The sequence below is a fragment of the Capra hircus genome, chromosome 8 (genome assembly GCF_001704415.2).
Source record: "Capra hircus breed San Clemente chromosome 8, ASM170441v1, whole genome shotgun sequence".
Lineage (NCBI taxonomy): Eukaryota > Metazoa > Chordata > Mammalia > Artiodactyla > Bovidae > Capra > Capra hircus.
Window position 1 is genome coordinate 109,651,408 of NC_030815.1, and position 20,785 is coordinate 109,672,192.

The 20,785-nt window shown below is 50.5% G+C and overlaps 1 protein-coding gene across 8 annotated transcripts in view; it reads right to left on the reverse strand.

Annotated features, from left to right (window-relative positions):
* Positions 1-20,785, reverse strand: part of CDK5RAP2 (CDK5 regulatory subunit associated protein 2) — a 180,943-nt gene that overhangs the window by 110,574 nt on the left and 49,584 nt on the right. For all 8 annotated transcript variants that reach the window (XM_018052695.1, XM_018052692.1, XM_018052698.1 and 5 more), the window contains 5 exons: positions 17,313-17,475; positions 16,132-16,185; positions 15,177-15,296; positions 12,371-12,463; positions 5,844-6,125 (listed from right to left, as the gene is read on the reverse strand). In XM_018052695.1, coding sequence (XP_017908184.1) covers positions 5,844-6,125; positions 12,371-12,463; positions 15,177-15,296; positions 16,132-16,185; positions 17,313-17,475 — 712 coding nt within the window. The remainder of the gene's footprint in view (positions 1-5,843; positions 6,126-12,370; positions 12,464-15,176; positions 15,297-16,131; positions 16,186-17,312; positions 17,476-20,785) is intronic.

A 20,785-nucleotide genomic window follows, 5' to 3' on the forward strand; every position in this document is an offset into this window, starting at 1 on the left:
TGTGACCCTAATGCATTTAATTTCATGACTGTCCATAAACCTCTGAAATGTTTCTGAAACACAGAAACAAATGACAGGTTTGAAAGCTTCAAATAACCCAGATACAAGTTGGGTGGTCTTGAAAACAGATTACTGTGGTCCACTGAAAAGCTGAAATTATCAGTCTTCCTTTCTGCCTAAAGCACAGTATTCTTAACATAAATATTGATGGTCTGGCATAGCCTCAGCATAGTCTCTCAGGCAAAGTCCTGAAACTAAAAAGAGTCCACAGTCCTGGATCCACGTCACATTATTTATCCTCTTCTATGTGACCATGATCAAGCCATTTAAATTCTTTTTTTTAAAAGCTATTTAAATTCTGAGGCTCCAGTTAATCTGTGTAATGGGAATAACCTGTTCTATGCCCAATCGCAGGGCTGTGAGCGCCAAGGGAAAGACAAGCAGTCCTTTTATTAACTGCAAAGTACACCAAAGAAATCCACACCTAAGAAATCATATTTGCTTCATTTCTGCCACTCTGATACCAATTTTCGCTACCAAATAGGATGCTGAAGATGGAGCTGAATGTGAACCGAGAAAAAGACCAGCGCTTGGCGCGCTTTTGTTCTTCATCGGCGTGCGACCGCGCGGCTGAGCACGCAGCTGCCTTACTGCTGTGTTAGTTTCTGCCGCTCAGCAAAGCGAATCGGCTGTGAAACCGAAGCGGCAGTCGCGCAGCCGTGTCCGACTCTTTGCGACCCCATGAGCTGTAGTCCATGGGATTCTCCAGCCCAGAACACTGGAGTGGGTAGCGGTCTCTTCTCCCAGGGAGCTTCCCAGCCTAGGGATAGAACCAGGGCTCTCGCACTGCAGGGGGGTTCTTACCAGCTGAGCCCCCAGGGAGGCCCCTCTGCACACATATAGCCCCTCCCTCTGGAGCCCCCGCCCCCCACGCAGCCCTCTGGGTCACCACAGAGCACTGAGCTGAGCTCCCTGCGCTCTAACAGCAGGCCCCCCGGCTGTCTACTTTGCAACGTTATCTTCTTACCAATGTTCTTCAGCTCCACCTGTGGGAGGCAGGGGAGTTCAAGTACATGCTGATTATTCAAGAGTCCTGGTGGGGAAAGCTTTGCGTATGCACCCGGACCGCCCAGAAGCCACGCCTGAGCGGCCCCACCGCAGAGGCATGGGCTCCTCCTCGTTTCCTCTGCCCCGGCTCCTCGGAGCCGCTCTCTCAGGCCACGCGCCTGTTCTCATCTTCCTGTCTCAGGGCTCTCTGCAGCCAATCCATTCTCCAGACGTCCACCAGGCAAGGCTCTCTAAACTGCACACCTGATCCTAACAACCCTCTCCTTAAGTCCCCCTCAACGGGGGCCGCACTCCCTGGCGGTCACGTCCACTCCCCCAGCTGTGACATGGCCCTCTACAACTCAACCTCTCTCCAGGTTAAAGCACCGTCCACTACCACTCCAAACTCTTCTTCCGCCAAACACCACACTCTCGCACACCTGTACCTTCGTCTCCTGTACAAAACCCTCCTCTCCCTCGCCTACATCATAACCTTCAACTCACACTTCAGAACTAGTTCAAAGGTCACTTTCCCTGGAACCTCCTCTGATCCTGCTCCGTGCTCCCGCGGGCACTCTGCTTCTGTCTCCTTTAGGGAGCTGTCCCCAGGCCAAGCAGAGGGCCTGCACAAAGCGTTCAGTGTGGCTGAATGCATGAACGGACTCCTTTCCTTTGCCAAGCCAGACTCAGAGGCCACCAAAAGGCCTGGGTTTCTGTTTGCAATAGCAGCTGCTGCGTGGGAGGCTCTAGTTAATAAAGAGCTTAGTTAACAGAACCAGCTGATGACACACGAGGCTGGTGGGCCACCCTCTACCTCTGCATGCATCTTTGCACCATAAGGTAAAGTCACCCCAGCACATTTTCCCAGACCCTGAACAAGCCAGTGCCCCCAGAGTCGGGTACAGAACACACTGATGAGACGGACACAGCGAATTCTTGGGATGAAGCCAGAGGTTAAGTGGAGATGCTGCTGTGATGCAATACACGCAGCACAAAGAAAAACAACACGGCCAGACTGTCTTGTAAGAAACAAGCACGACCTAATGTAGCAGAGCAGCCGTGATGAGACGCAAGGATGCTGAGTCACAGGCACACACATCTGAGGCGAGCACAGAGGCACTGGCCCTGAAAGAGAGCCACGCTCTCTGTTGGGAAGCGCTGATCCCTTCCCAGCTCGGGGTTCTGGGGGAGCCGCCAGTGACGGAGCACGGGCTCACACCTGCACGCTCGCACTTCTGACGAAGAACGAGCCTGTGACCCGAGCTGAACCTCTCGGCAGCTCAGCCCTCGGGCCTCCTGACCAGGGCTGAGTGCATGAGTCCTCCTTCCTCTCTCGCAATGAACTGAGCAGTGGCCGTCCCAGCAAGCCTGGCAGTGGTGGGTCCAACCACCCGGAGCTGGGGTTGAGTGGACGCCAGGAACAGAAGCTAGCTCAGACACAGTCTCTGTCCTGGCAGAGTTCCTGCCAGCACTGTGCTTCCAGGTGTTTAGTTATCCAAAGTAATACACTCCTTTTTCTGCATGAGTTCCTTAAGGAACGGAGTTTCTGGCCCTGCAAAAAAAGAAAACCTCCCACCCAGAGTAGACTTTGATCCAATCCCTCCCTCTCCCTGTCACATGCCCCTTCCACTTCCTGCCAAGCATTCCTTGCCTCCTTACGAAGATGTATGCATATTATTTAGAAATCTTCTTATCAACTGCAGGCCAAAATTCCTTTAGGAAGCATCAGGGTTTTCATGAATAAGTGAATTATGAAACCAACAATGTCTAACAATACAAGGATAGGTAAATAAATTACAGCGTACCCCCCTTGATATAAAGTTACACAGCCATTTCAAATGTTTACCAAGAGTAAGTCATAAGGTAAAGAAACAATTACATATTTTATAGGTTTGTGTGTGTGTGTGTGTGCTCACGCACAGGCTCATGCCTATGTAGCCCCAAAATCCAATTTCTACTGAATAAACATTTTTATAATGATAGTGGGGAACAGAGGGGATAAACTAAACTAAGGGGGAAAGAAAATTATCCAACAGTGAAGGATCTTGAAGGAATTGATTATGAAAACTGACCTCTATAGAAGGACCCTTTCTGGCCAGTTTCTTCTTTACTCATCTATAAAGCCACACGACTCAAATCTCACACTGCTCACTCAACTCAAGTGTCATCTCCTCCAAAAGCACGGGTCCCCAACCCCTTCAATCTAATGTCAGATGACCTCAGGCGGACCTGATGTTACAACAATTAAAAAAAGTGCACAATAAATGTAGTGAGCTTGAATCATCCCCAAACTATCCTCCCTGCCCCCGGTCCAGGGACGAACTGTCTTTCAGGAAAATTGGTCCCTGGTGCCAAAAAGTTTGGGGACTGCTGTCCTAGGAAGTTTTCCTGACTACTCTCTGCCACAGGGATCTTCCGCACTGAACACATAAGCTGCATGAATTAGCTCTGGGTTTCCACTGCTTTGCATTTTGCCATGTATGACATTTTCATCTCCCTTAAGAAAAAATTAAAACATTCAGAGGTCATGCCACATACTTCCATCAGCATCTAGCCCAGATACATTTGCTGTTCAATAACACTGCATAAATACGAGAAAAAGGTTTTTTATAACGTGCAATGAACTGGTAGACTCCAGTACTGCTGGTGGCAGCGTAAATTAATCCGGCCCTTTGAACAAATAACTTGGCAGCGTGATTAACTAGTGTAAAATATTTGTATCATCTGGCCCAGTGATCTCACTCCTCAGATCCTTGGCATTTCAAGAAAACAATGCCTTACTGCCCAAAGACGTGCACTGCGGTATTACTGAAACAGGCAAACTGTCCAGGAGAGCAGGAAATTATCAGGTAAGTCATGTGAAATCTACTCCATGGAGCATATGCACCCTTCAGCAGGACTGCTCTGGAGCCTAAACAACACGGTGAGCTGGCCATGGGAGAGAGGCACGGGGGAGGCGCTCGCGGTAAAGCAGGTGACCAAAGGGCACGCATCTGCTTCAGCCGGGCCCCCATGCAGCAGGGCTGAAGTGTGATACTGTAGGAGGGCTGTGGAACTTTAGGCGACATTTTTTATTTTCCTAAGTTTCCATTCCCTGGTGGCTCAGACGGTAAAGCGTCTGCCTGCAATGCGGGAGACCCGGTTTCAATCCCTGAGTCAGGAAGATCCCCTGGAGAAGGAAATGGCAACCCACTTCAGCACTCTTGCCTGGAAAATCCCATGGACAGAGAAGCCTGGCGGGCTACAGTCCGTGGGGTCGCAAAGAGTCGGACACGACTGAGCGACTTCACTTTTCCTTTCAAGTTTCCATTGTTGCTCTCTTGCTGTCTACTGAAATTTCTGTTAAAATAAACAAACACTGGTATTTCACTCCCCTTGTTGGTGTCAGCATTACAACTTCAAACTATGGATCCTGGCGTCCCATCCCTGCTAAGGGCAGCCACCAGAGGACCCTGGAACCTGTGGGCTCTCCCTGGAGCCCTCCCGTGACTCGACCTGCCCCAGGCCCCCGTGCAGGGAACTGAACCCGAGTGTCAGTGATCACTCAGCCTCAGACCCCATCCTACCCAACCGCACCAAGGCTTTGTAAGTGGACGTGACTCTCGGGATGCTGAATGTGGAATCTGACAGTCGTGTGCGACTCTGCGGCCCCATGGACTGTCGGCTACTAGGCATCTCTGTCCGTGGAATTTTCCCAGCAAGAATACTGGAGTGGGTTGCCATGCCCTGCTCCAAGGATGCTGAATACTGAAGTTTAGATGTAACAGAAATCACAATAGAAAACACATGTGTTTGCCTCAACAGGCTGTCAGTTATGACGGCCAAAGGCAAGGTCCAGCCCAGGTTTCCGTCAACAGTAAATGGACAAGTAACCATAAACCTCACATACTAGGGCAGCACACAGCAGGGGGAAAGAACGAAGCACGGCTATGTAACACCAGGTGAGCAAATCTCTCAAAAAAATTAATACAGTAGAAACTGTTAGAGATGATTTTTGTCTACCAAATTCAGAGAGAACGTTTTTAAATTCTAACACTCAATGCTAAATAGAGCAGTCTTTTAAAAAGATCACCCTCCTCTAGGGAGCATGGTATAATCTTTCTGGAGAACAATTTGAATGTATCTATAAAATAGCATTAAATATATGCTAGTCTTTGACTGAGTAATTATACTCCTATCAGGAAAAATCAGTTGATCAGTATTTATGTACAAGGATGTTTCTTACAGGACTTGTTATAAAATGAAGAAAGTATGATGAACTATATATCCTACAGTAAGGACTAGTTAAATAAGCTGTAGCACACTCAAGCGATGAACTACTGTGTTCACATATTTAAAAAAAAATGTTTCTCAAGAAAACTCATAATGGACACACACCAAAATAAAAGAATAAAAAAATAAAAGAGTACAAAAATGCATTTTCAGGGACTTTCCTGGTGATCCCGCGGTTAGGACTCTGCGCTTCCAATGTAGGGGCACGAGCTTAATCCCTGGCCAGAGAACTAACTTTTTTTGCCGCATGGCCAAAAAGTTTTAAAAATGCATTTTCAGCTCGATACTAATAAATGTGCACGTGCGTGTCCGTGTCTGTGAGAGAGAGAGAGGATAAAAGGACTAGAACACCGAACAGTTAAGACTGGTCATTTCTAGGTGATGAGAAGATGAGTGAAATAGTTTCTGTTTGGGGGTTCTTCTAACTTTTCAGCAATGAATATCTATCTCCCTAAAACCAGACCCAGCCACACAGCCCCCAGGCTTGCTGCCCCCCATTCCAGAGGCCCAGTGGCAGCACTCACGTGGAGGGTGTGGTCTCCCTTGCTCCTCTCTTGGTGGGCTGCCTCCAGCGCCCTCTCCAGCCTCTCCCGTTCCTGGTCTCCCTTGCTCCTCTCTTGGTGGGCTGCCTCCAGCGCCCTCTCCAGCCTCTCCCGTTCCTGCTGCAGGTTGCTCAGCTCCTGGGTGACCTTCTTAATGCTCCTTCGCAGTCTGTGGTTCTCTGTGCTCTTGCTGAGGTTTTCTGAGCGCAGCTCAGCCAAAAGAGCTGCCTTTTCTAACAGAGCGGCCTCGTAATTTTCAGACCCCTAGAAGAAGAGGAGAGGAGGGAAGCTGGGTTGACTGTCACAGCTCAGTGAACAAACCAAGAAACAGGTGCTCCTCGGTCACCCTCGGGGCCAGGGGGTGGGGCAGGGGGCATGGAAACTAACATAAACTACATTCAGGACCCAAAGAAAAATTATATGGATGTTTTTAAATAACACAGGGTATCCTTTATGATACGATGTTGATATTGAGGGGAGGGGGGAAGACTAAAGTTATTGTGTAAAAGAACTTTTTTCTTTTTTAAGATGATAAAGAAGCACAAATGTTAGTAACTCTCTTTAGTGGGGTGTGAACACATGATTTTTTTCCTTTACCTCTCTGTATTTTCAAATATAGGGTTACTGAGCATGTTATTTCTATAATAGCTTTAAAAATTGTTATTTTTAAAAGATAGAAAATAAAGAATTTCATTTAAAAGGCAGAGATGCAGTCAAGCACGAGCAATGTTCATCTCTGTTAGGACGGCTCCAATCCAGTCACCTAGAGAAGGAATGGTCAGCCGGGTAACCGACAGCCGCCACAAGAGGCTTTAACTTCAGCAGAGTCAGATGTCTATACGCATCAAGAACAGGTTTACTTCAGTAATACAGTTCAGCAGGAAAAAAATACATATGTGACTATCAAGCATGAAAAAATGTCGCAAGTCATCAACAATCAAAAAGGGCAAATTAAAAACAAGCTTTCACATAACAAGGGAGATTGTTTTAACGAGAATACCCAGTGCTGGCGAGCTCACTGTGAAATGATACAATCAACATTCACCTCTCCAGAGCTGGCCAAGCGTCTAGAAGCTAGAAGCTGAGAAATGTACTGACGGGGCTCCTGTGGACAGATCACAGATCAAGCATGTCCACACTGCGCAGAGGCTCACAACCAGCCCCGTGATTCCACTCCTAGGGCTCAATCTCAGGAGAAGAATTCAAACATACGGGGGGGACGCTTTACATACCGTCATTCATCACAGAATAAAAAGTAAGACGCAACCTAAGCGTGCAAAGTATGAAAGTGAATAAAGTACGACAAAGCCACACGATAAAACCTTAAAACCACTGTTTACAAAGAGCTGATAATATGTGAAGCAACAGTTAGAACTGGACATGGAACCAGTAGATAGACTGGTTCCAAACTGGGAAAGGAATACATCAAGGCTGGATACTGTCACCCTGCTTATTTAACTTATATGCAGAGTACATCATGTGAAATGCCAGGCTGGATGAAGCACAAGCTGGATTGGCAGGAGAAATATCAATAACCTCAGATATGCAGTGGAGAAGGCAATGGCACCCCACTCCAGCACTCTTGCCTGGAAAATCCCATGGACGGAGGAGCCTGGTGGGCTGCAGTCCATGGGCTCGCTGAGAGTCGGACACGACTGAGTGACTTCACTTTGACTTTTCACTTTCATGCACTGGAGAAGGAGATGGCAACCCATTCCAGTATTCTTGCCTGGAGAATCCCAGGGACGGGGGAGCCTAGTGGGCTGCCGTCTATGGGGTCACAGAGTCGGACACGACTGAAGCAACTTAGCAGCAGCAGCAGATATGCAGATGACACCACCCTTATGGCAGAAAGTGAAGAGGAACTAATGAGTCTCCTGATGAAAGTGAAAAAGCAGAGTGAAAAAGCTGCCTTAAAACTCAACATTCAAAAAATAAAGATCACAGCATTGGTCCCATCAATCCATGGCAAACAGATGGTGAAACAGTGGAAACACTGACAGATTTTATTTTCTTGGGCTCCAAAATCACTACAAATGGTGACTGCAGCCATGAAACTAAAAGACGCTTGCTCCTTGAAAGAAAAGCTATGACCAACCTAGACAGCATATTAAAAAACAGAGACGTTACTTTGTCGACAATGGTCCGTCTAGTCAAAGCTTTGGTTTTGCCAGTGGTCATGTATGGATGTGAGAGGTGGACTATAAAGTAAGCTGAGTATCAAAAAACTGATGCTTTTGAACTGTGGTGTTGGAGAAGACTCTTGATTAGACAGCAAGGAGATCCAACCAGTCTGTCCTAAAGGAAATCAGTCCTGAATATTCACTGGAAGGACTGATGCTGAAGCTGAAACACCAATCCTTTGGCCACCTGATGCCAAGAACTGACTCATCTGAAAAGACCCTGATGCTGGGAAAGATTGAAGGCAGGAGGAAAAGGGGATGACAGAGGATGAGATGGCTGGATGGCATCACTGACTTGATGGACATGAGTTTGAGTAGGCTCCAGGAGCTGGCAATGGACAGGGAGGCCTGGCGTGCTGCAGTCCATGGGGTTGCACAGAGTCAGAGTCCATGGGGTTGCACAGAGTCAGACATGACTGAAGCGACTTAGCAGCAGCAGCATACCAACCCTACAAAATACACATTATCATCCCTCTTTAAGTCACTAAGGCTCAGGCTGTTAAATGACTGGCCTGTCCTAAGACCATAAGGGATTAAACCTGGGACTCACATGACTCCAGAGCCTGTGCTCTTTCCAGGGCATTTTACACCTCGCCCATTCCAGGGAAGTTTCCAATTAACACCAATAAACTACAAAAAATTATAAGAAGAAGACTGAATTCAATGGGAGAAGGCTAGAGACAAGAATACCAGTTCAGAGTTGTCAAATATAGAGCAGCAATGGTTGTTATTCAAATAATAGATATTAATAAAGTGATCAAAGTCCTGTGGGAAAACCATGCAAATAACACAAAGCCTCTTTAAAAAATCTAAGTTCAAAAAACTCAGATTCATACAACCGATTCCCTTCATGAAAATACTTCCCATGCTGAATTCCTCTTAGATGGCCCTGCGGAAAGCTTCTCTGGAGAGGTGGTTTTTTGTCTTTTTTTTTTTTAGCCTTTTCCTGCAGGATAGCCTGACTTCCGGATTCCATTTCATCACTCAAGCGCCTAATGAACAGGTGGCAACATCTGGCCCAGGGAGACATGGTCAGAAACGAAAGCCCAAATAACATCACACAATTGTTCTCCACAGTGTAAAAACGATGAGTTCGCTAAGAAGAGCAGAAGGGCCAGAGCTGCAAGGCCAGTTCAGACTGTGTGACCCGGGAGAGGTTAATTTCTCTAAAGTTCGTTATCTTGCTTGTGAGGCTGATCGCTGTTTCCCAGGATTGTTGTAAAGGAGCGAGATGATAGCATACGGTCTTGTTCCAGCTGGTGCAGGATGAATCAATCTAGGCCCCTCTGCCCTCACTTACTCTACTATCTTTCAATCAACAGATGATATGGAGAGTTTCCTCAAGCTAAAAGCTACGTGTACGTCATTAACAGAATCTGAAAACAGACCAAAATAAATACTACTATATTCTTATGCCAGAACTACATCACCCAACTTAAGGATGAGTTAACGTTTAGTGAGTTACTACCTATGCCCAGATACACAATCTACGTAAGCCTGATAAGGATTAGGGGACGTCAGTGTGACCATCTGGATTTTATGGTGTGTAGGCAGGCTGGAGAGTTCAAATACCTTCCCCAAGACGAGGCAAGCTGGTGAGGCAGCGTCAGATGCAACTCCATGTCCCATCCCAAGTTCTTCCCAGTGAAAATAATAAGATATATACAATGGACTATATGCAGCTGTTTAAAAAAACTGTATAAAAAGCGTGCGCACACGCGCGCGCACACACACGCACACACACTCACACTCACAAACGAGTGATGTCAAACTGCTGAGTTCTGAGTGAGGTCAACAGACGGCACCAATATCCTGGTCATGACACTGTCCTATAGTCACACAAGATGCTCGCTGCGGGGGAACTAGGTAAACAGCAGGGAGAAATTTACTGCAGGTGAATCTATAAGTATCTCAAAATATTGTTTTTTTAAAGATTGGCTAGATCTAAAAAAAAAAATCAGGATTGGCTAGATGTACATGTACTGCTGTGGCGAGAATGTTCAGTGAAAACAAGAGGCTACAGAACAGAACGCAGAATGATGCTGTTTAATTCTTCAGAGGTGATACATACATATATATATATATATATATATATGCGCTTTGAAAGAGTTAAGGTGTTGAGAGTGAATATCTCCAGACGTGGGTTTACTGGTGGCTTTTCTCACCCTCTCTCCACCATTTTAAATATTTTATGAATTTCTTGCGATGGGCAATGTTACTTTTACAAAGCCATGCAGGGGGTGGAGGACGCGTAACACTGGTTCCAATCTGAAAACACATCGTTCAAATGGCTTCAGAGGTGGCACAGCCAGGCCGCACTGCAGTCCTCAGAGTCACCCTGTGCTCAGAACTCATGTCTCTGCACTGTGGCCCGAATCCCAGAGTCTGAATACCACTAACCGCTGCTCCACTGTCAGGCTCGACACCGACCTTGTGAGCTCTGGCTCTGACGCTACAGTTAGTTCAATCACGTAACATCCCAAAAAGGTCCCCAAATGTCAAAGACACTGCATTTTCAAGGGTCTGTGCAATATTCAAATTATATATACCTTGTAATTAATGAGCCAATAAAGGGGTCTGGTATGCATTTATTCACACACGTGATCCGAGTGGAAAGAGCACAGATTTGGAAGCCAGACTTGAGCTGAAGTCCTGGCAACCTGTCAAACAGGTGAGCACGCTACCTCCATGCTAAGGGTTGAACGAGCGCTCTCTGAACAGCCAACAAGCCAGGCAGAACCTGAGGCACTGCAACAGCGTCTGCTCTTCACACTTCTCAAGATGAGAAGCCTGGCCGACACCAAACTACAAGACCTCAACAATCACTCGGACAGGCTTTTGGGGCTGAGGCTTATGAAACTCATAAATACACGTAATAAGTCAGGGTAACATTTAAACAGATAAGACTTTTCTTTCCTTCAAGGGCCAATTGCAAGTAAAATATCACAGCTCTTATAAGGATATCTGGTCTTTGCTTATCAATTGCCAACATATATTTTTTTCCTGAAGGAATGGGTAATATGGATGGTTTTCCTGAGAATTCAGCTTTTAAGGCTTGTTAATTTCAAGGCAAGTAAAAAGAAAAAAAGAAAAGAAAAACTCAGTGCAAAGTATAATCTTGGCTCCATTTCATCAACCACCACCAAAATAGTTGGGAAGGCAACGCTGAAAGTCCCAAAACAGAAATGTATCTTTCCTTGCAATACACCAGGATTGAAACCAAATTACTTCAGTTACTCTTACTGTGAACTGAGGCTCTGAAAAGATAAGCCATGGGATATGAATCTTAGGAACCAAACAGTCTTAAACTAGATTTAACTCCTAACTTCTACTTTATAACTAAAAACAATATGAGCGGGAGACGTGGGAGGGGAGAGTTTTGAGGTGGTATGGGCTTCATCAGATGATGGAGCTTTATCAATTAACCAGTTATTAGTAACAGGCAAACACTGTATAACATGGAAAGAAAATGCTAATTCCAAACACAGAAGCGTAATTAACAAGAGAGAGGGACGATCAGGGGGTGACCGGCACGAGTCCTTGCAGTCCCATATTGGAGGGAAAAAAGAGAACAGGCAGGTCAACTGACCAAGGCTGGGAACAGACACCTGGCCAGGGGCAGGAAGCCCGCAACAGCCAGGCTCAGAGGGGAGGCAGGGAGGGACAGGGAGAAGCACAGGCTGGGGCGTGAGACCGACTCTGGGGTCACATGCTAGCTCTTTCCACTACGGTGACCCTGAGCAAGCTACTTGATCCTCTGAACCCGGATGTCCTCAGCAGAGAACAAGGACAGGAAGAGTGCCTCAGGGGGCTGCTGAGCAGACTCACTGAGCTGATCCACGTGGCACAGCGCTTGGCACACAGTGCATGCTCAGCGGGGGCCAGCTGTTACGATCAGCAATTGCTGCATGTAAGTCCTGGCCCTTGCAAAGCTGTGTGACAGTGAATCAGCCGCGTACCCTTGCTGAAACTCCAGAAACCCCTCAAATACAAGGTGGGTGGGGGGTGAAAACTGGCTTCCCCACCGGGTTGTGAAGGTTAGACGAGATAATCCACACGTCTCACAGCCTACTCCAACTCCTGAGCTAGGGCACTCGGCCCTAAGCCCCGCACTCGCAGCGCTGGGCGCAGCGGTCACCGTCTTCATGTCAGACTGAGGAGGGGGCTGGCGAGCGGCCCACAGCTGCGGGAAAAGCTCCTCTAATTGGCTGAGCCAACTCTGTTCTCACGACCGCTCGGAGCTCCCTGGGCTCCTAGCGGCACGGTCCTGACCTCGCAGGGGTAAGGGTCACAGGCAGGACCACTTCAAACAAAGCCAACACTTACCTGGAATTTCTGGGTCTGCGCTTCCTGGGGGGCCTCTCTGGCTTTAGCAAAGGCAGCACTGAGCACTTCGATCTCGGAGTTAAGCTCTTCAATCTGGGTAAAGATAAGGAAGAGTAGCCGAGTGTGCAGCTGGGGTCTCCTCTCTGTGCATGGCCCGAAAGCCACTCCTGCTGAACTGGGACCCCGTATCACCGAGGGCTCTGTGGTAAGAACAGTGCGCTTCTCGTGTGACTGTCTGCTGGCTGGACGACGTTAGGACAGGCACTTCACCTCTCTGAGACCTCACCCCTCAACGGTAACACGAGGATGCCACCCTCACCCCCGAGCACTGTGAGGCGTGAACAACATGATGTGCACAGGTGCTAACTTAATGACCCGCTCAGCCTGAGGGTTACTATTGGGTTGGCCAAAATGTTCCTTCGGGTTTTCTAACCATCCTACAGAAAACCCAAATGAACTTTTTAGCCAACCCAATAGTACTGTTCACAGAGATGACCCACCACACCACCCAGCCTGGCTCCTCCCAGAACTCCGCCCCCTCCAGTGACCTTCTCCTCAAGTGACTCAGCCACGAACTCCCCAGCCAGCCCCTGGCCTCTGCGAGAAGCCAGCTGCTCCACCACCTGGGGCCCTGCACAGCAAGGAGCTCCGCCTTCAGCTGGGTCCCGAGCTCCCAACACGCGAGACGGACACGGACTGCGATTATGAGCCAAGCCTCCGCTGCAGCTGACGCCGGCGGTTACTCACCCTCCTCCTCCTTGGCTTCCCCAACCCCGGATTCCTGATTATTAGCATCCTGCCCCTGCGGCCACCTTCCTCTCCTTATCTGTGAAACTGGCAACCCCTGCAGCCCAAGGCTCCGCCTTCTTGCCCACCCTACGCTCTCCCTGGGTAAGGAGACCAGCTCTCAGAATTTCACTCACACGTGTAGAAGACTAACTCCCAGATCCACACCTTCAGGCCTGAGCCTTCTCCAAGTTTGGGACATGGCATGTCGACGGCCTCCCGGACCTCTAACCTGAACAGTCCAGGGCTCCTCCGAGTTGGCACCTTGTAAACAGTATTCTTGCCGAGGAAATCCCATGGACACGGGAGCCTGGCGGGCTACAGTACACGGGGTCACCAAGAGGCACACACGGCCTAATGACTGCACCCCCGCAGACAGGCTCACCGCCTCCAGGCCGCCCCGTCTCTCCATGGCCCTCCGCGACACGCGCTTTAAGGGGGCTGGTGGGAGCACCCAGCCCCAGGCATGCAGACAGAAGCCGCCCCGCGCTGCTCCTCCTCTCAAGTCCTGCATCTAATCACCAAATCTCCCCAGATTTACTTCTCATTTTTCGTTATTTCCAATTTGCTTTCTTGAGTAAGCCCCACGCCTCCCCTCCTACTTGCTGTGATCACTGCTGACTCAGGCTTTCTGAATAGGGGTGCAGGGGGCTCGCCTCAGCACTGGCCTCCCTGCCTCCATCCTCTCCCTCCTGCCACCCCGTCTGGATACAGTCTCAGCCCCTGGGAGGGGAGTACGATCACACCCCTCCTGCTCCAGAGCCTGCAATGGCCTTGCTACCCGAGCAGCTAAACTCACTGACTTCCACCTCCGCTGCCGCCTGCAGCCTGTCTGGCTCCTTCTCTTGCCTCACTTAAGCTCGGTGCTTGATGCTCTGACAGGCTTCAACTGTTTTGCTTCGACAAACACACCAGGAGCTCTTTCCTAACTGAATGCTCTGGCCAGCGTTCTCTTCCCTGCATGAGGCAGCCTCCGCGTCTCCACCTGCCTCCCCAGCTCTCTCTTGGTCCCCCTCTAAGGTTCAGCCCGGACACCTGCTCCCAGAGGAAGCATTCCGCTGAGCTGCTCAGACGCTCCAGAAGTCACTCAGGGTGCCTGCGGTGCTGCTCCCACACCCACTCTAAGCGGGACCAGGCCCCCTTCCCTCCACCTGCACGGCCCCCTGCGCGCCCCTCAGTCACGACCCCTCACGCTGACTGCGTCTCCACTAGACTTTGTCCCCACTGTCTGTGCCGAGCAGCGACAGGCGTGACGGATCATGATCCCCACAACAGGAAGAACACAGAGGACCGCCGGGCACCACCTTGGAGCCCCAGGGCAGCGGGCCAGGTAGCAAAAGGCAAGGGGGACGTCCAAGTGGCGTGACTGGGGTTACGGTGGTGCCACCAATGCAGACAAAAGCAAGAGAGAATGCAACATGATGGTGGGATGAGGGGCGGTGATGCTGAGTCTGATTAGAAAGGACCAGCGCGGAGGAGCCTGTGAACCATCCAGGTGAGATGTCACAGTCATGCCCTTGTCTCCCAAAACACCGTTATCTCAATTTTCTACTGTCTTTCAAAAGACTGGACCTACTCTCCAACATGGTAGCCACTAGCCACTTGGGCTTTTGGGCACTTGAAATGTGGTCTGTCTGACTTGAGATGTGCTAAGCCTATTCGGACTTCAAAGACAAAAATCCAAGTTTAAAAATGGTAACTACCTCCTAATTATTTTTGTTTTCTGGCTTACGTGGTGAAAGGATAACATTCGAACTTCACTTCTTTCTTTTTACTACTTTTAATGTGGCTACTAGAAAACTTTAAATTGCATCTGTGACTCACATTATATTCATACTGGCCATCCCTGGATTAGCCTCTACAGAAGAATTTCTAACGGACAATACGACCCTTCCCCTACTTTCCACACTCATTTCAGCTCTCTTATAAATTTTTTACCCATAGCTAAAAATTTAGGGTAAGACAGGCCAGTCACAGAAGCTAACAAAGAAAAATCTCACTTCGGGTGTATCCGACATACCTCTTTTTCCTTCGCCTTTAATGCCATGGTTAGACCCTGAATGGCTTTATCCCTCTTTAAACTATTTTTCTTTTCCGTAGCAATTTCTCTTTCCTTCTCCCTCAGGTCTTCCCGAAGTGCCTAAATTAGATTAGAAACAGATTCACTAAGTTGATGCGTTCTAACCAAAATGCACTGTAAATATATCTTTAAGAGCACACTCAAACGCAGTTATTCTATCTTCTTCCTGTCAACCTGTGATTAATGTTTCCAAGCAGCACTGAGCGTCGCGGCATCAGCTCCCAGTTACCGTGTTGCCGCTCACGGCGACGGGGATGGGTGGAGAAAGGGGATCAAATCAGTTAGGATGATGACAGCTGCTCCCATGGGAAGGACTCCAGTGTCTTCTGGAGCCTGAATACAGTCACAGCAGAGCCTCGGAAACCACACTGGGTTATTTGGGAGAAATAACAGATCATTAATTTCACTCCTTAATGCTACAAAAGCTGCAGAGAGCTTGGTTTGATGGAGACTGAATATGTGCATTTAGAGTCTGAGCTCATTTCTAATCTAACTGCCTCCCACCCGGGCTGCTGTGAAGATCAGATGAGATGATGGACACGAAAGCACTTTCTCGGCTGCAGGCATGACTCGGACATGGGCAGCTGAGACTGAGGGGCCCCAGAACAGGGGCTCCGCAGTCAGACCAGTGGGCTGAATCCTCGCTGCACCTCTTCCAACTCTGTGACCCTGGGGACAGGACCTCGCCTCTCTGAGCCTCATGGGTTACATCTGCAAAATGGGAATGCCCACTCCACTAAGTCATCGCCAAGGTTACCAAACCCTCTCTCACGCGCCTAAGGCTTAACTGGCAGGCAGTGACTGACACCTACTGCCACACAGAATTACCTGCTGCACCCGGGAAAAAGCCGAAGGATACATCCTCAAGACACTTTCAAAAATTGCATCAACATACCTGGATCCTCTCTTCAAAGCGATTTCTCTCCTTTTCCCGCTCCATCTGTGCAGCCTGAGAAAAGGCCTTCATTAGTGCCCGGAAGGAACCCACAGACGAGGAGCTCTCCCAGAACAGTGAGAGTGAGCACTCCATTTACTTTCTGTCTCCCGCTGCTGAGGCCCTCACAAACCCAAGCATCCACTCCTCACGTCTCGCCTGAAGTCCGCCCGAGGAAAGAACACCAAGACAAGTAACCCCCGCCGGCTGACCACCAGCCCCAAGGAACATGAACCAAGGAGCTGCAGGAAGGGGCAAAAGCCACTACTGCAGACCACGCAGGGAGCGAGAGGGGCCAGAGGGAGGGGCGGACGCAGCCCATCATGGCCAGAGGCAGCCACGGAGGCTACAGGGCTCACGGCTGGGTCGGGACAGAGACGAGCCTGCTCCACGGAGAGACTGAGACGCTCCATGCACGCCAAATCACCCCTGGGCCTGAATGGGCCCGTAGCCACCCTGGCTCCAACCAGAACCAGAAGATTTCCGCCGGGGCTGCCTGCACCTCCGGGCCTGCCCACCTGCTTCAAAACCGCCGGCTGTGGGAGCCCCAGGCAGAGGGCAGGGGGCCCGGGGGCTGCAGGGTCTGTACCAGTAACCCACCTCTTGGAGCCGGGGAGAGCAGAACAACTCTCTGAGCGCGTCTCTACACTCAGCGAGGGGCCCATGAGCGCCGCCTCGCAAGGTGCCAAGATCAGCCAAGGTGGAACGCTGGCCCCCTCCGAGTGCTGCCAGGCCCCGATGCAAGTTCCTTCCATTCTGCACCGCCTCTGAGGCTTCAGACCAGAGCTGGCCTCAAGCCCGCCTCTAACCCCAGCGACAAAACAGCTACATACCACGACACCACCCCACAAACAACCCGACGGATGAAAGCAAAGTTCCCAGGGGCAGCATATTAACACACGGTAACACAGAGGCGCTCAGGCATGGCCTGTGTTTCTAACCAACTCTACAAACACCCGAGACTGGAGAGAAAAAACCTGCCAGGGCCCCTGGCAAAGGAGGATTTCTGCTAATCCCTCAGCTCACAAGAGGGACCTGGTATTTTGAAGGCCAGGGTGTGTGACTGTGGGGACTGAATATGCACTCATCCCACAGGGGGGTCCGGTCGGGTAATTAAAGCCCCCACCCCCGCCGTGCCTCACCTCAGCCTCGCCCTCCCCGTCTCCCCTCAGAGCAGCAGAAAGTCCTTGGAGTTCTCCAGATGACACGGTTTCATCAGGAGATGCCATCTGAGATTTCTCCTCTTTAAGGCACTGAATTAAAGCGTCTTTGCTCTTCAAAGACAGCTTCAACTCCTCAATCAGTCTGAAAGAGAACACAATTTAAATATTAATTCTAAGCTGTTCCCTGAGCTCAGCGGAGCAGGAGGAGGTAGGAAACGGGGCCAGACACCTTCAAAGGAGACATGTCCGAGGACTGAAGAGCTGCGTTTTGCAGGTGGGAGACTAAGAGCCAGAATTCACGGGGCCTCCGCGGTCCCCTCGCCTCCAGCCCACTCACGGCCAATCCACCCCCTGAGTAGCCAGACTATGGCCAGGCCGAGTCACCCTCCTGCTCAAAGGCTTTCAACAGCCCCCACTAGCGACAACCATGCATTATGAATTTGGGCCGGGGCGGGGCGGGGCCGGGGGGTGGACTGAGAAATCTCCTCTCCCAAGGAAATCTGGCAGTGAGACTGAAGGACAGGACCGACGGAGCAGACCTGCTACAGCGAGCCTGAGGACAGCAGTGTGTCTCTCCGAGGCTTCTCGGGGCAATGTGTGAACAGACTGGCTGCCACAGTAAAGGGCCAACTCCTCAGCAAGGCCCTTGAGGCCCTGGCTTAAGGGCCAAGGCGGCCAGCGGCCCTGCTGACAGCCGCCCTCCCACCCCGGGGCCTGTCCAGGGACCTCCGTCCTGCGGCTCGAGGCCCCCCCACGCTCCGTCTACCCGGGACCCCCTTACAGCTCTGCTCCCACCCCCACCTGATGACGCCCACCCATTCACCGCCCACGGTCAGCCAGGCCCCCTCAGGTAGAGCTGAGCATGACCCTCTCTGGGTCACCGAATTACCCCTTACCCCATAGGAAGCTCTGCTCCCTGACCTCAGCCAAGCTATTTAACTTTTGAGTCTGCATTTCCTTGGCTATCAAGTGGGGACAACTCGGCTTCTGTGGAATGAAGATAAGCTATTTAAAATGCTCCATGACCCCAGGTACACGGCAGACCTCAACAAACAACAGTGGCTATGATTACTTTTAAAAAAAAAAAAAAATTCAGCAATGAGCATTTTGTTAGTGGACCCTCAGAAGAGTCTTTCTAGCTAAGCCTAGAAAGCACCTCGGTGGGATAAAAAGAGCAACGGCTTGGAAGTCTCAGAGCTTCCTGAGCGCCGGAGGTAAAGGGGAGGCGTGAGCTAAACGCAGCTGAAGCGCCTAGCAATGGATTGGAGTACCTGACAATTCATGTCCACCTGTACAAGTCCTGCACCGAAATCCTAACCCCCAAAGGTGATGGGATTAGGAGGTGGGGCCTTTGGGAAGAGGTTGGAACCCTCAGGAGCGGCAACCTGAACGGAGCTGCAGAAAGACCTCAGGCCGGGGACTGAGGGGACACCACGAGGAGCCCGAGGCCCAGACGAGGACCCCGGTGCACCCACGCTGGCACCTGGCTCTCGGACTCCCAGCCTCCAGAACTGTAAGGAGCTCCTATTGTTCATAAGCTGCCCAGTCTGTCATGTTTGGTTACGGCACCCCAAAAGGACTAAAATTACTGAGCCCAGCAGGAACTGGCAGCTTGGGGGCAATGCCCCCCAAAACTTGGAAAGAGGAGTAAGGCTGCTCTCTAGAGGTTCCACTCTGAGACAGTCACACCGTCAGCTGGAGAGGCAGAAAGTCATCAAACCGTACTTAAGACGGACTTGTTCTGCTGCAGGTAACTCACACTTCAATAAAACTGATCGGTTTTAGTTAGCTTAGGGTGACTTCCCCAGCGGCTCAGACAGTAAAGCGCCTGCCTGCAATGTGGGAGAGCCGGGTTTGATCCCTGGGTTGGGAAGATCCCCTGGAGAAGGAAATGGCAACGCACTCCAGTATTCTTGCCTGGAGAAACCCTTGGACAGAGAAGGCTGGTAGGGTACCGTCCATGGGGTCACCAAGCGTCGGATACGACTTCACCTTCTAGTCACCTTAAGGAAAGAAGCGGACTGTGGCCAACCTGGAGCCCCTGCCCCGCTCAGGGAGCAGCCTCGGTCCAGCACGACCCCAGCCCAGCCCTGCCGCCCGGGAAGAACAGGATGTTACACAGGCAGCTGCAGAAGTCCCAGCAGGACGTTGTGTGCTGGGCTTAGCCGCTCAGTCGCGTCCGACGCCGCGACCCCGTGGACTGCAGCCCGCCAGGCTCCCCTGTCCGTGGGGATTCTCCAGGCGAGAATACTGGAGTGGGTCGCCACGTCCTCCTCTAAGGGACCTTCCCAACCCAAGGATCAAACCCAGGTCTCCCACACTGCAGGCGAATTCTTTACTGACTGGGCCACCAGGGAATACAGACAGAGAGCAAACCTAGGGGACTTCAGGAGACCACTGCAGCTGAAGATGCTCAAGGAAGCTACTCCAGCACAGGCCTGCTCACCAAAGTAAAAGCATGAAATATGCCCCAGGCCATCCAGTGAGGGGAAAAAACATGTCACCACCCTTTTGCTGAGCTGGATGATCAGTGATGACAGTCCTGGTTTGACCTCACAGGGTCAGACACTCTCCTCCCCAATACAAGGGAGGAGCTAGTGAGGTGAGCCTGACCCAAAGAATGAGGAAGAAAGTGATCTTCCCCTCCCCACCTCCAACTTTCCTTTGATTATAAAACTGTAGCCCACTTATTCCTCGGGACAGCGCCCTCTTGCCTGACCACCTGCATCTCCCACAAGTGTCTTATATTAATAAATCTGCTTCTTGCCTATCACTTTGCCTCTCGCTGAATCCCTTCTGAGACACAAAGAACCTGAGCCTCAGTAAGTCTAGACACCAGGTGAGTGATTCTATTGAAAGAGGGTGGGTTCAGATCCCAGACTAGGTTTTAGCTGGGTTTGAGCAAAGTCGCGCTCAGAGGTGGGAAGCTTTGCTGCCACGCCTTGCAGGGTTTTAAGAGAAACTGGAATTCTAGACTTTCTCATGAAATTAGATTTTTTCTTCCTAATGTTAGCAACAAATTAAAAGTTATCAAAATACTGTGTAGGCCAGATATAAGTGTCTGTGGGCCATATTTGACCTGCAGGGCTCCTCCAGGCCCACTGCCTCAGAGACACAGACTAGATGTAAGGTCAGATTGAAGGAAATCAAGCGGCTAGATCACCTACCTTTGAGAAGGGTGGTGGGAGCCCAGGACAGAAGCCAGGCCCTCCCGAGGGAGGGCTCTGCTCAGCGGCGGCCGGCCACGTGACAGATCTGGACCCACCTCGCCAGGGCAGGACCACAGAGCCCTGTTCATCCAGCTCTGTGCTTTGGAACTCACCTCTGACCTCAGCTTAGCTTCCTGGGCAGGCCCGCCTTCAGGGAGGGAACACACTGGCTCTAGCCCCAGGGGAGTCCCACCACAGGGAGGGCCGCAGCAGAGCCAGCAGAAATCAGAGCGGCCCCTCCCC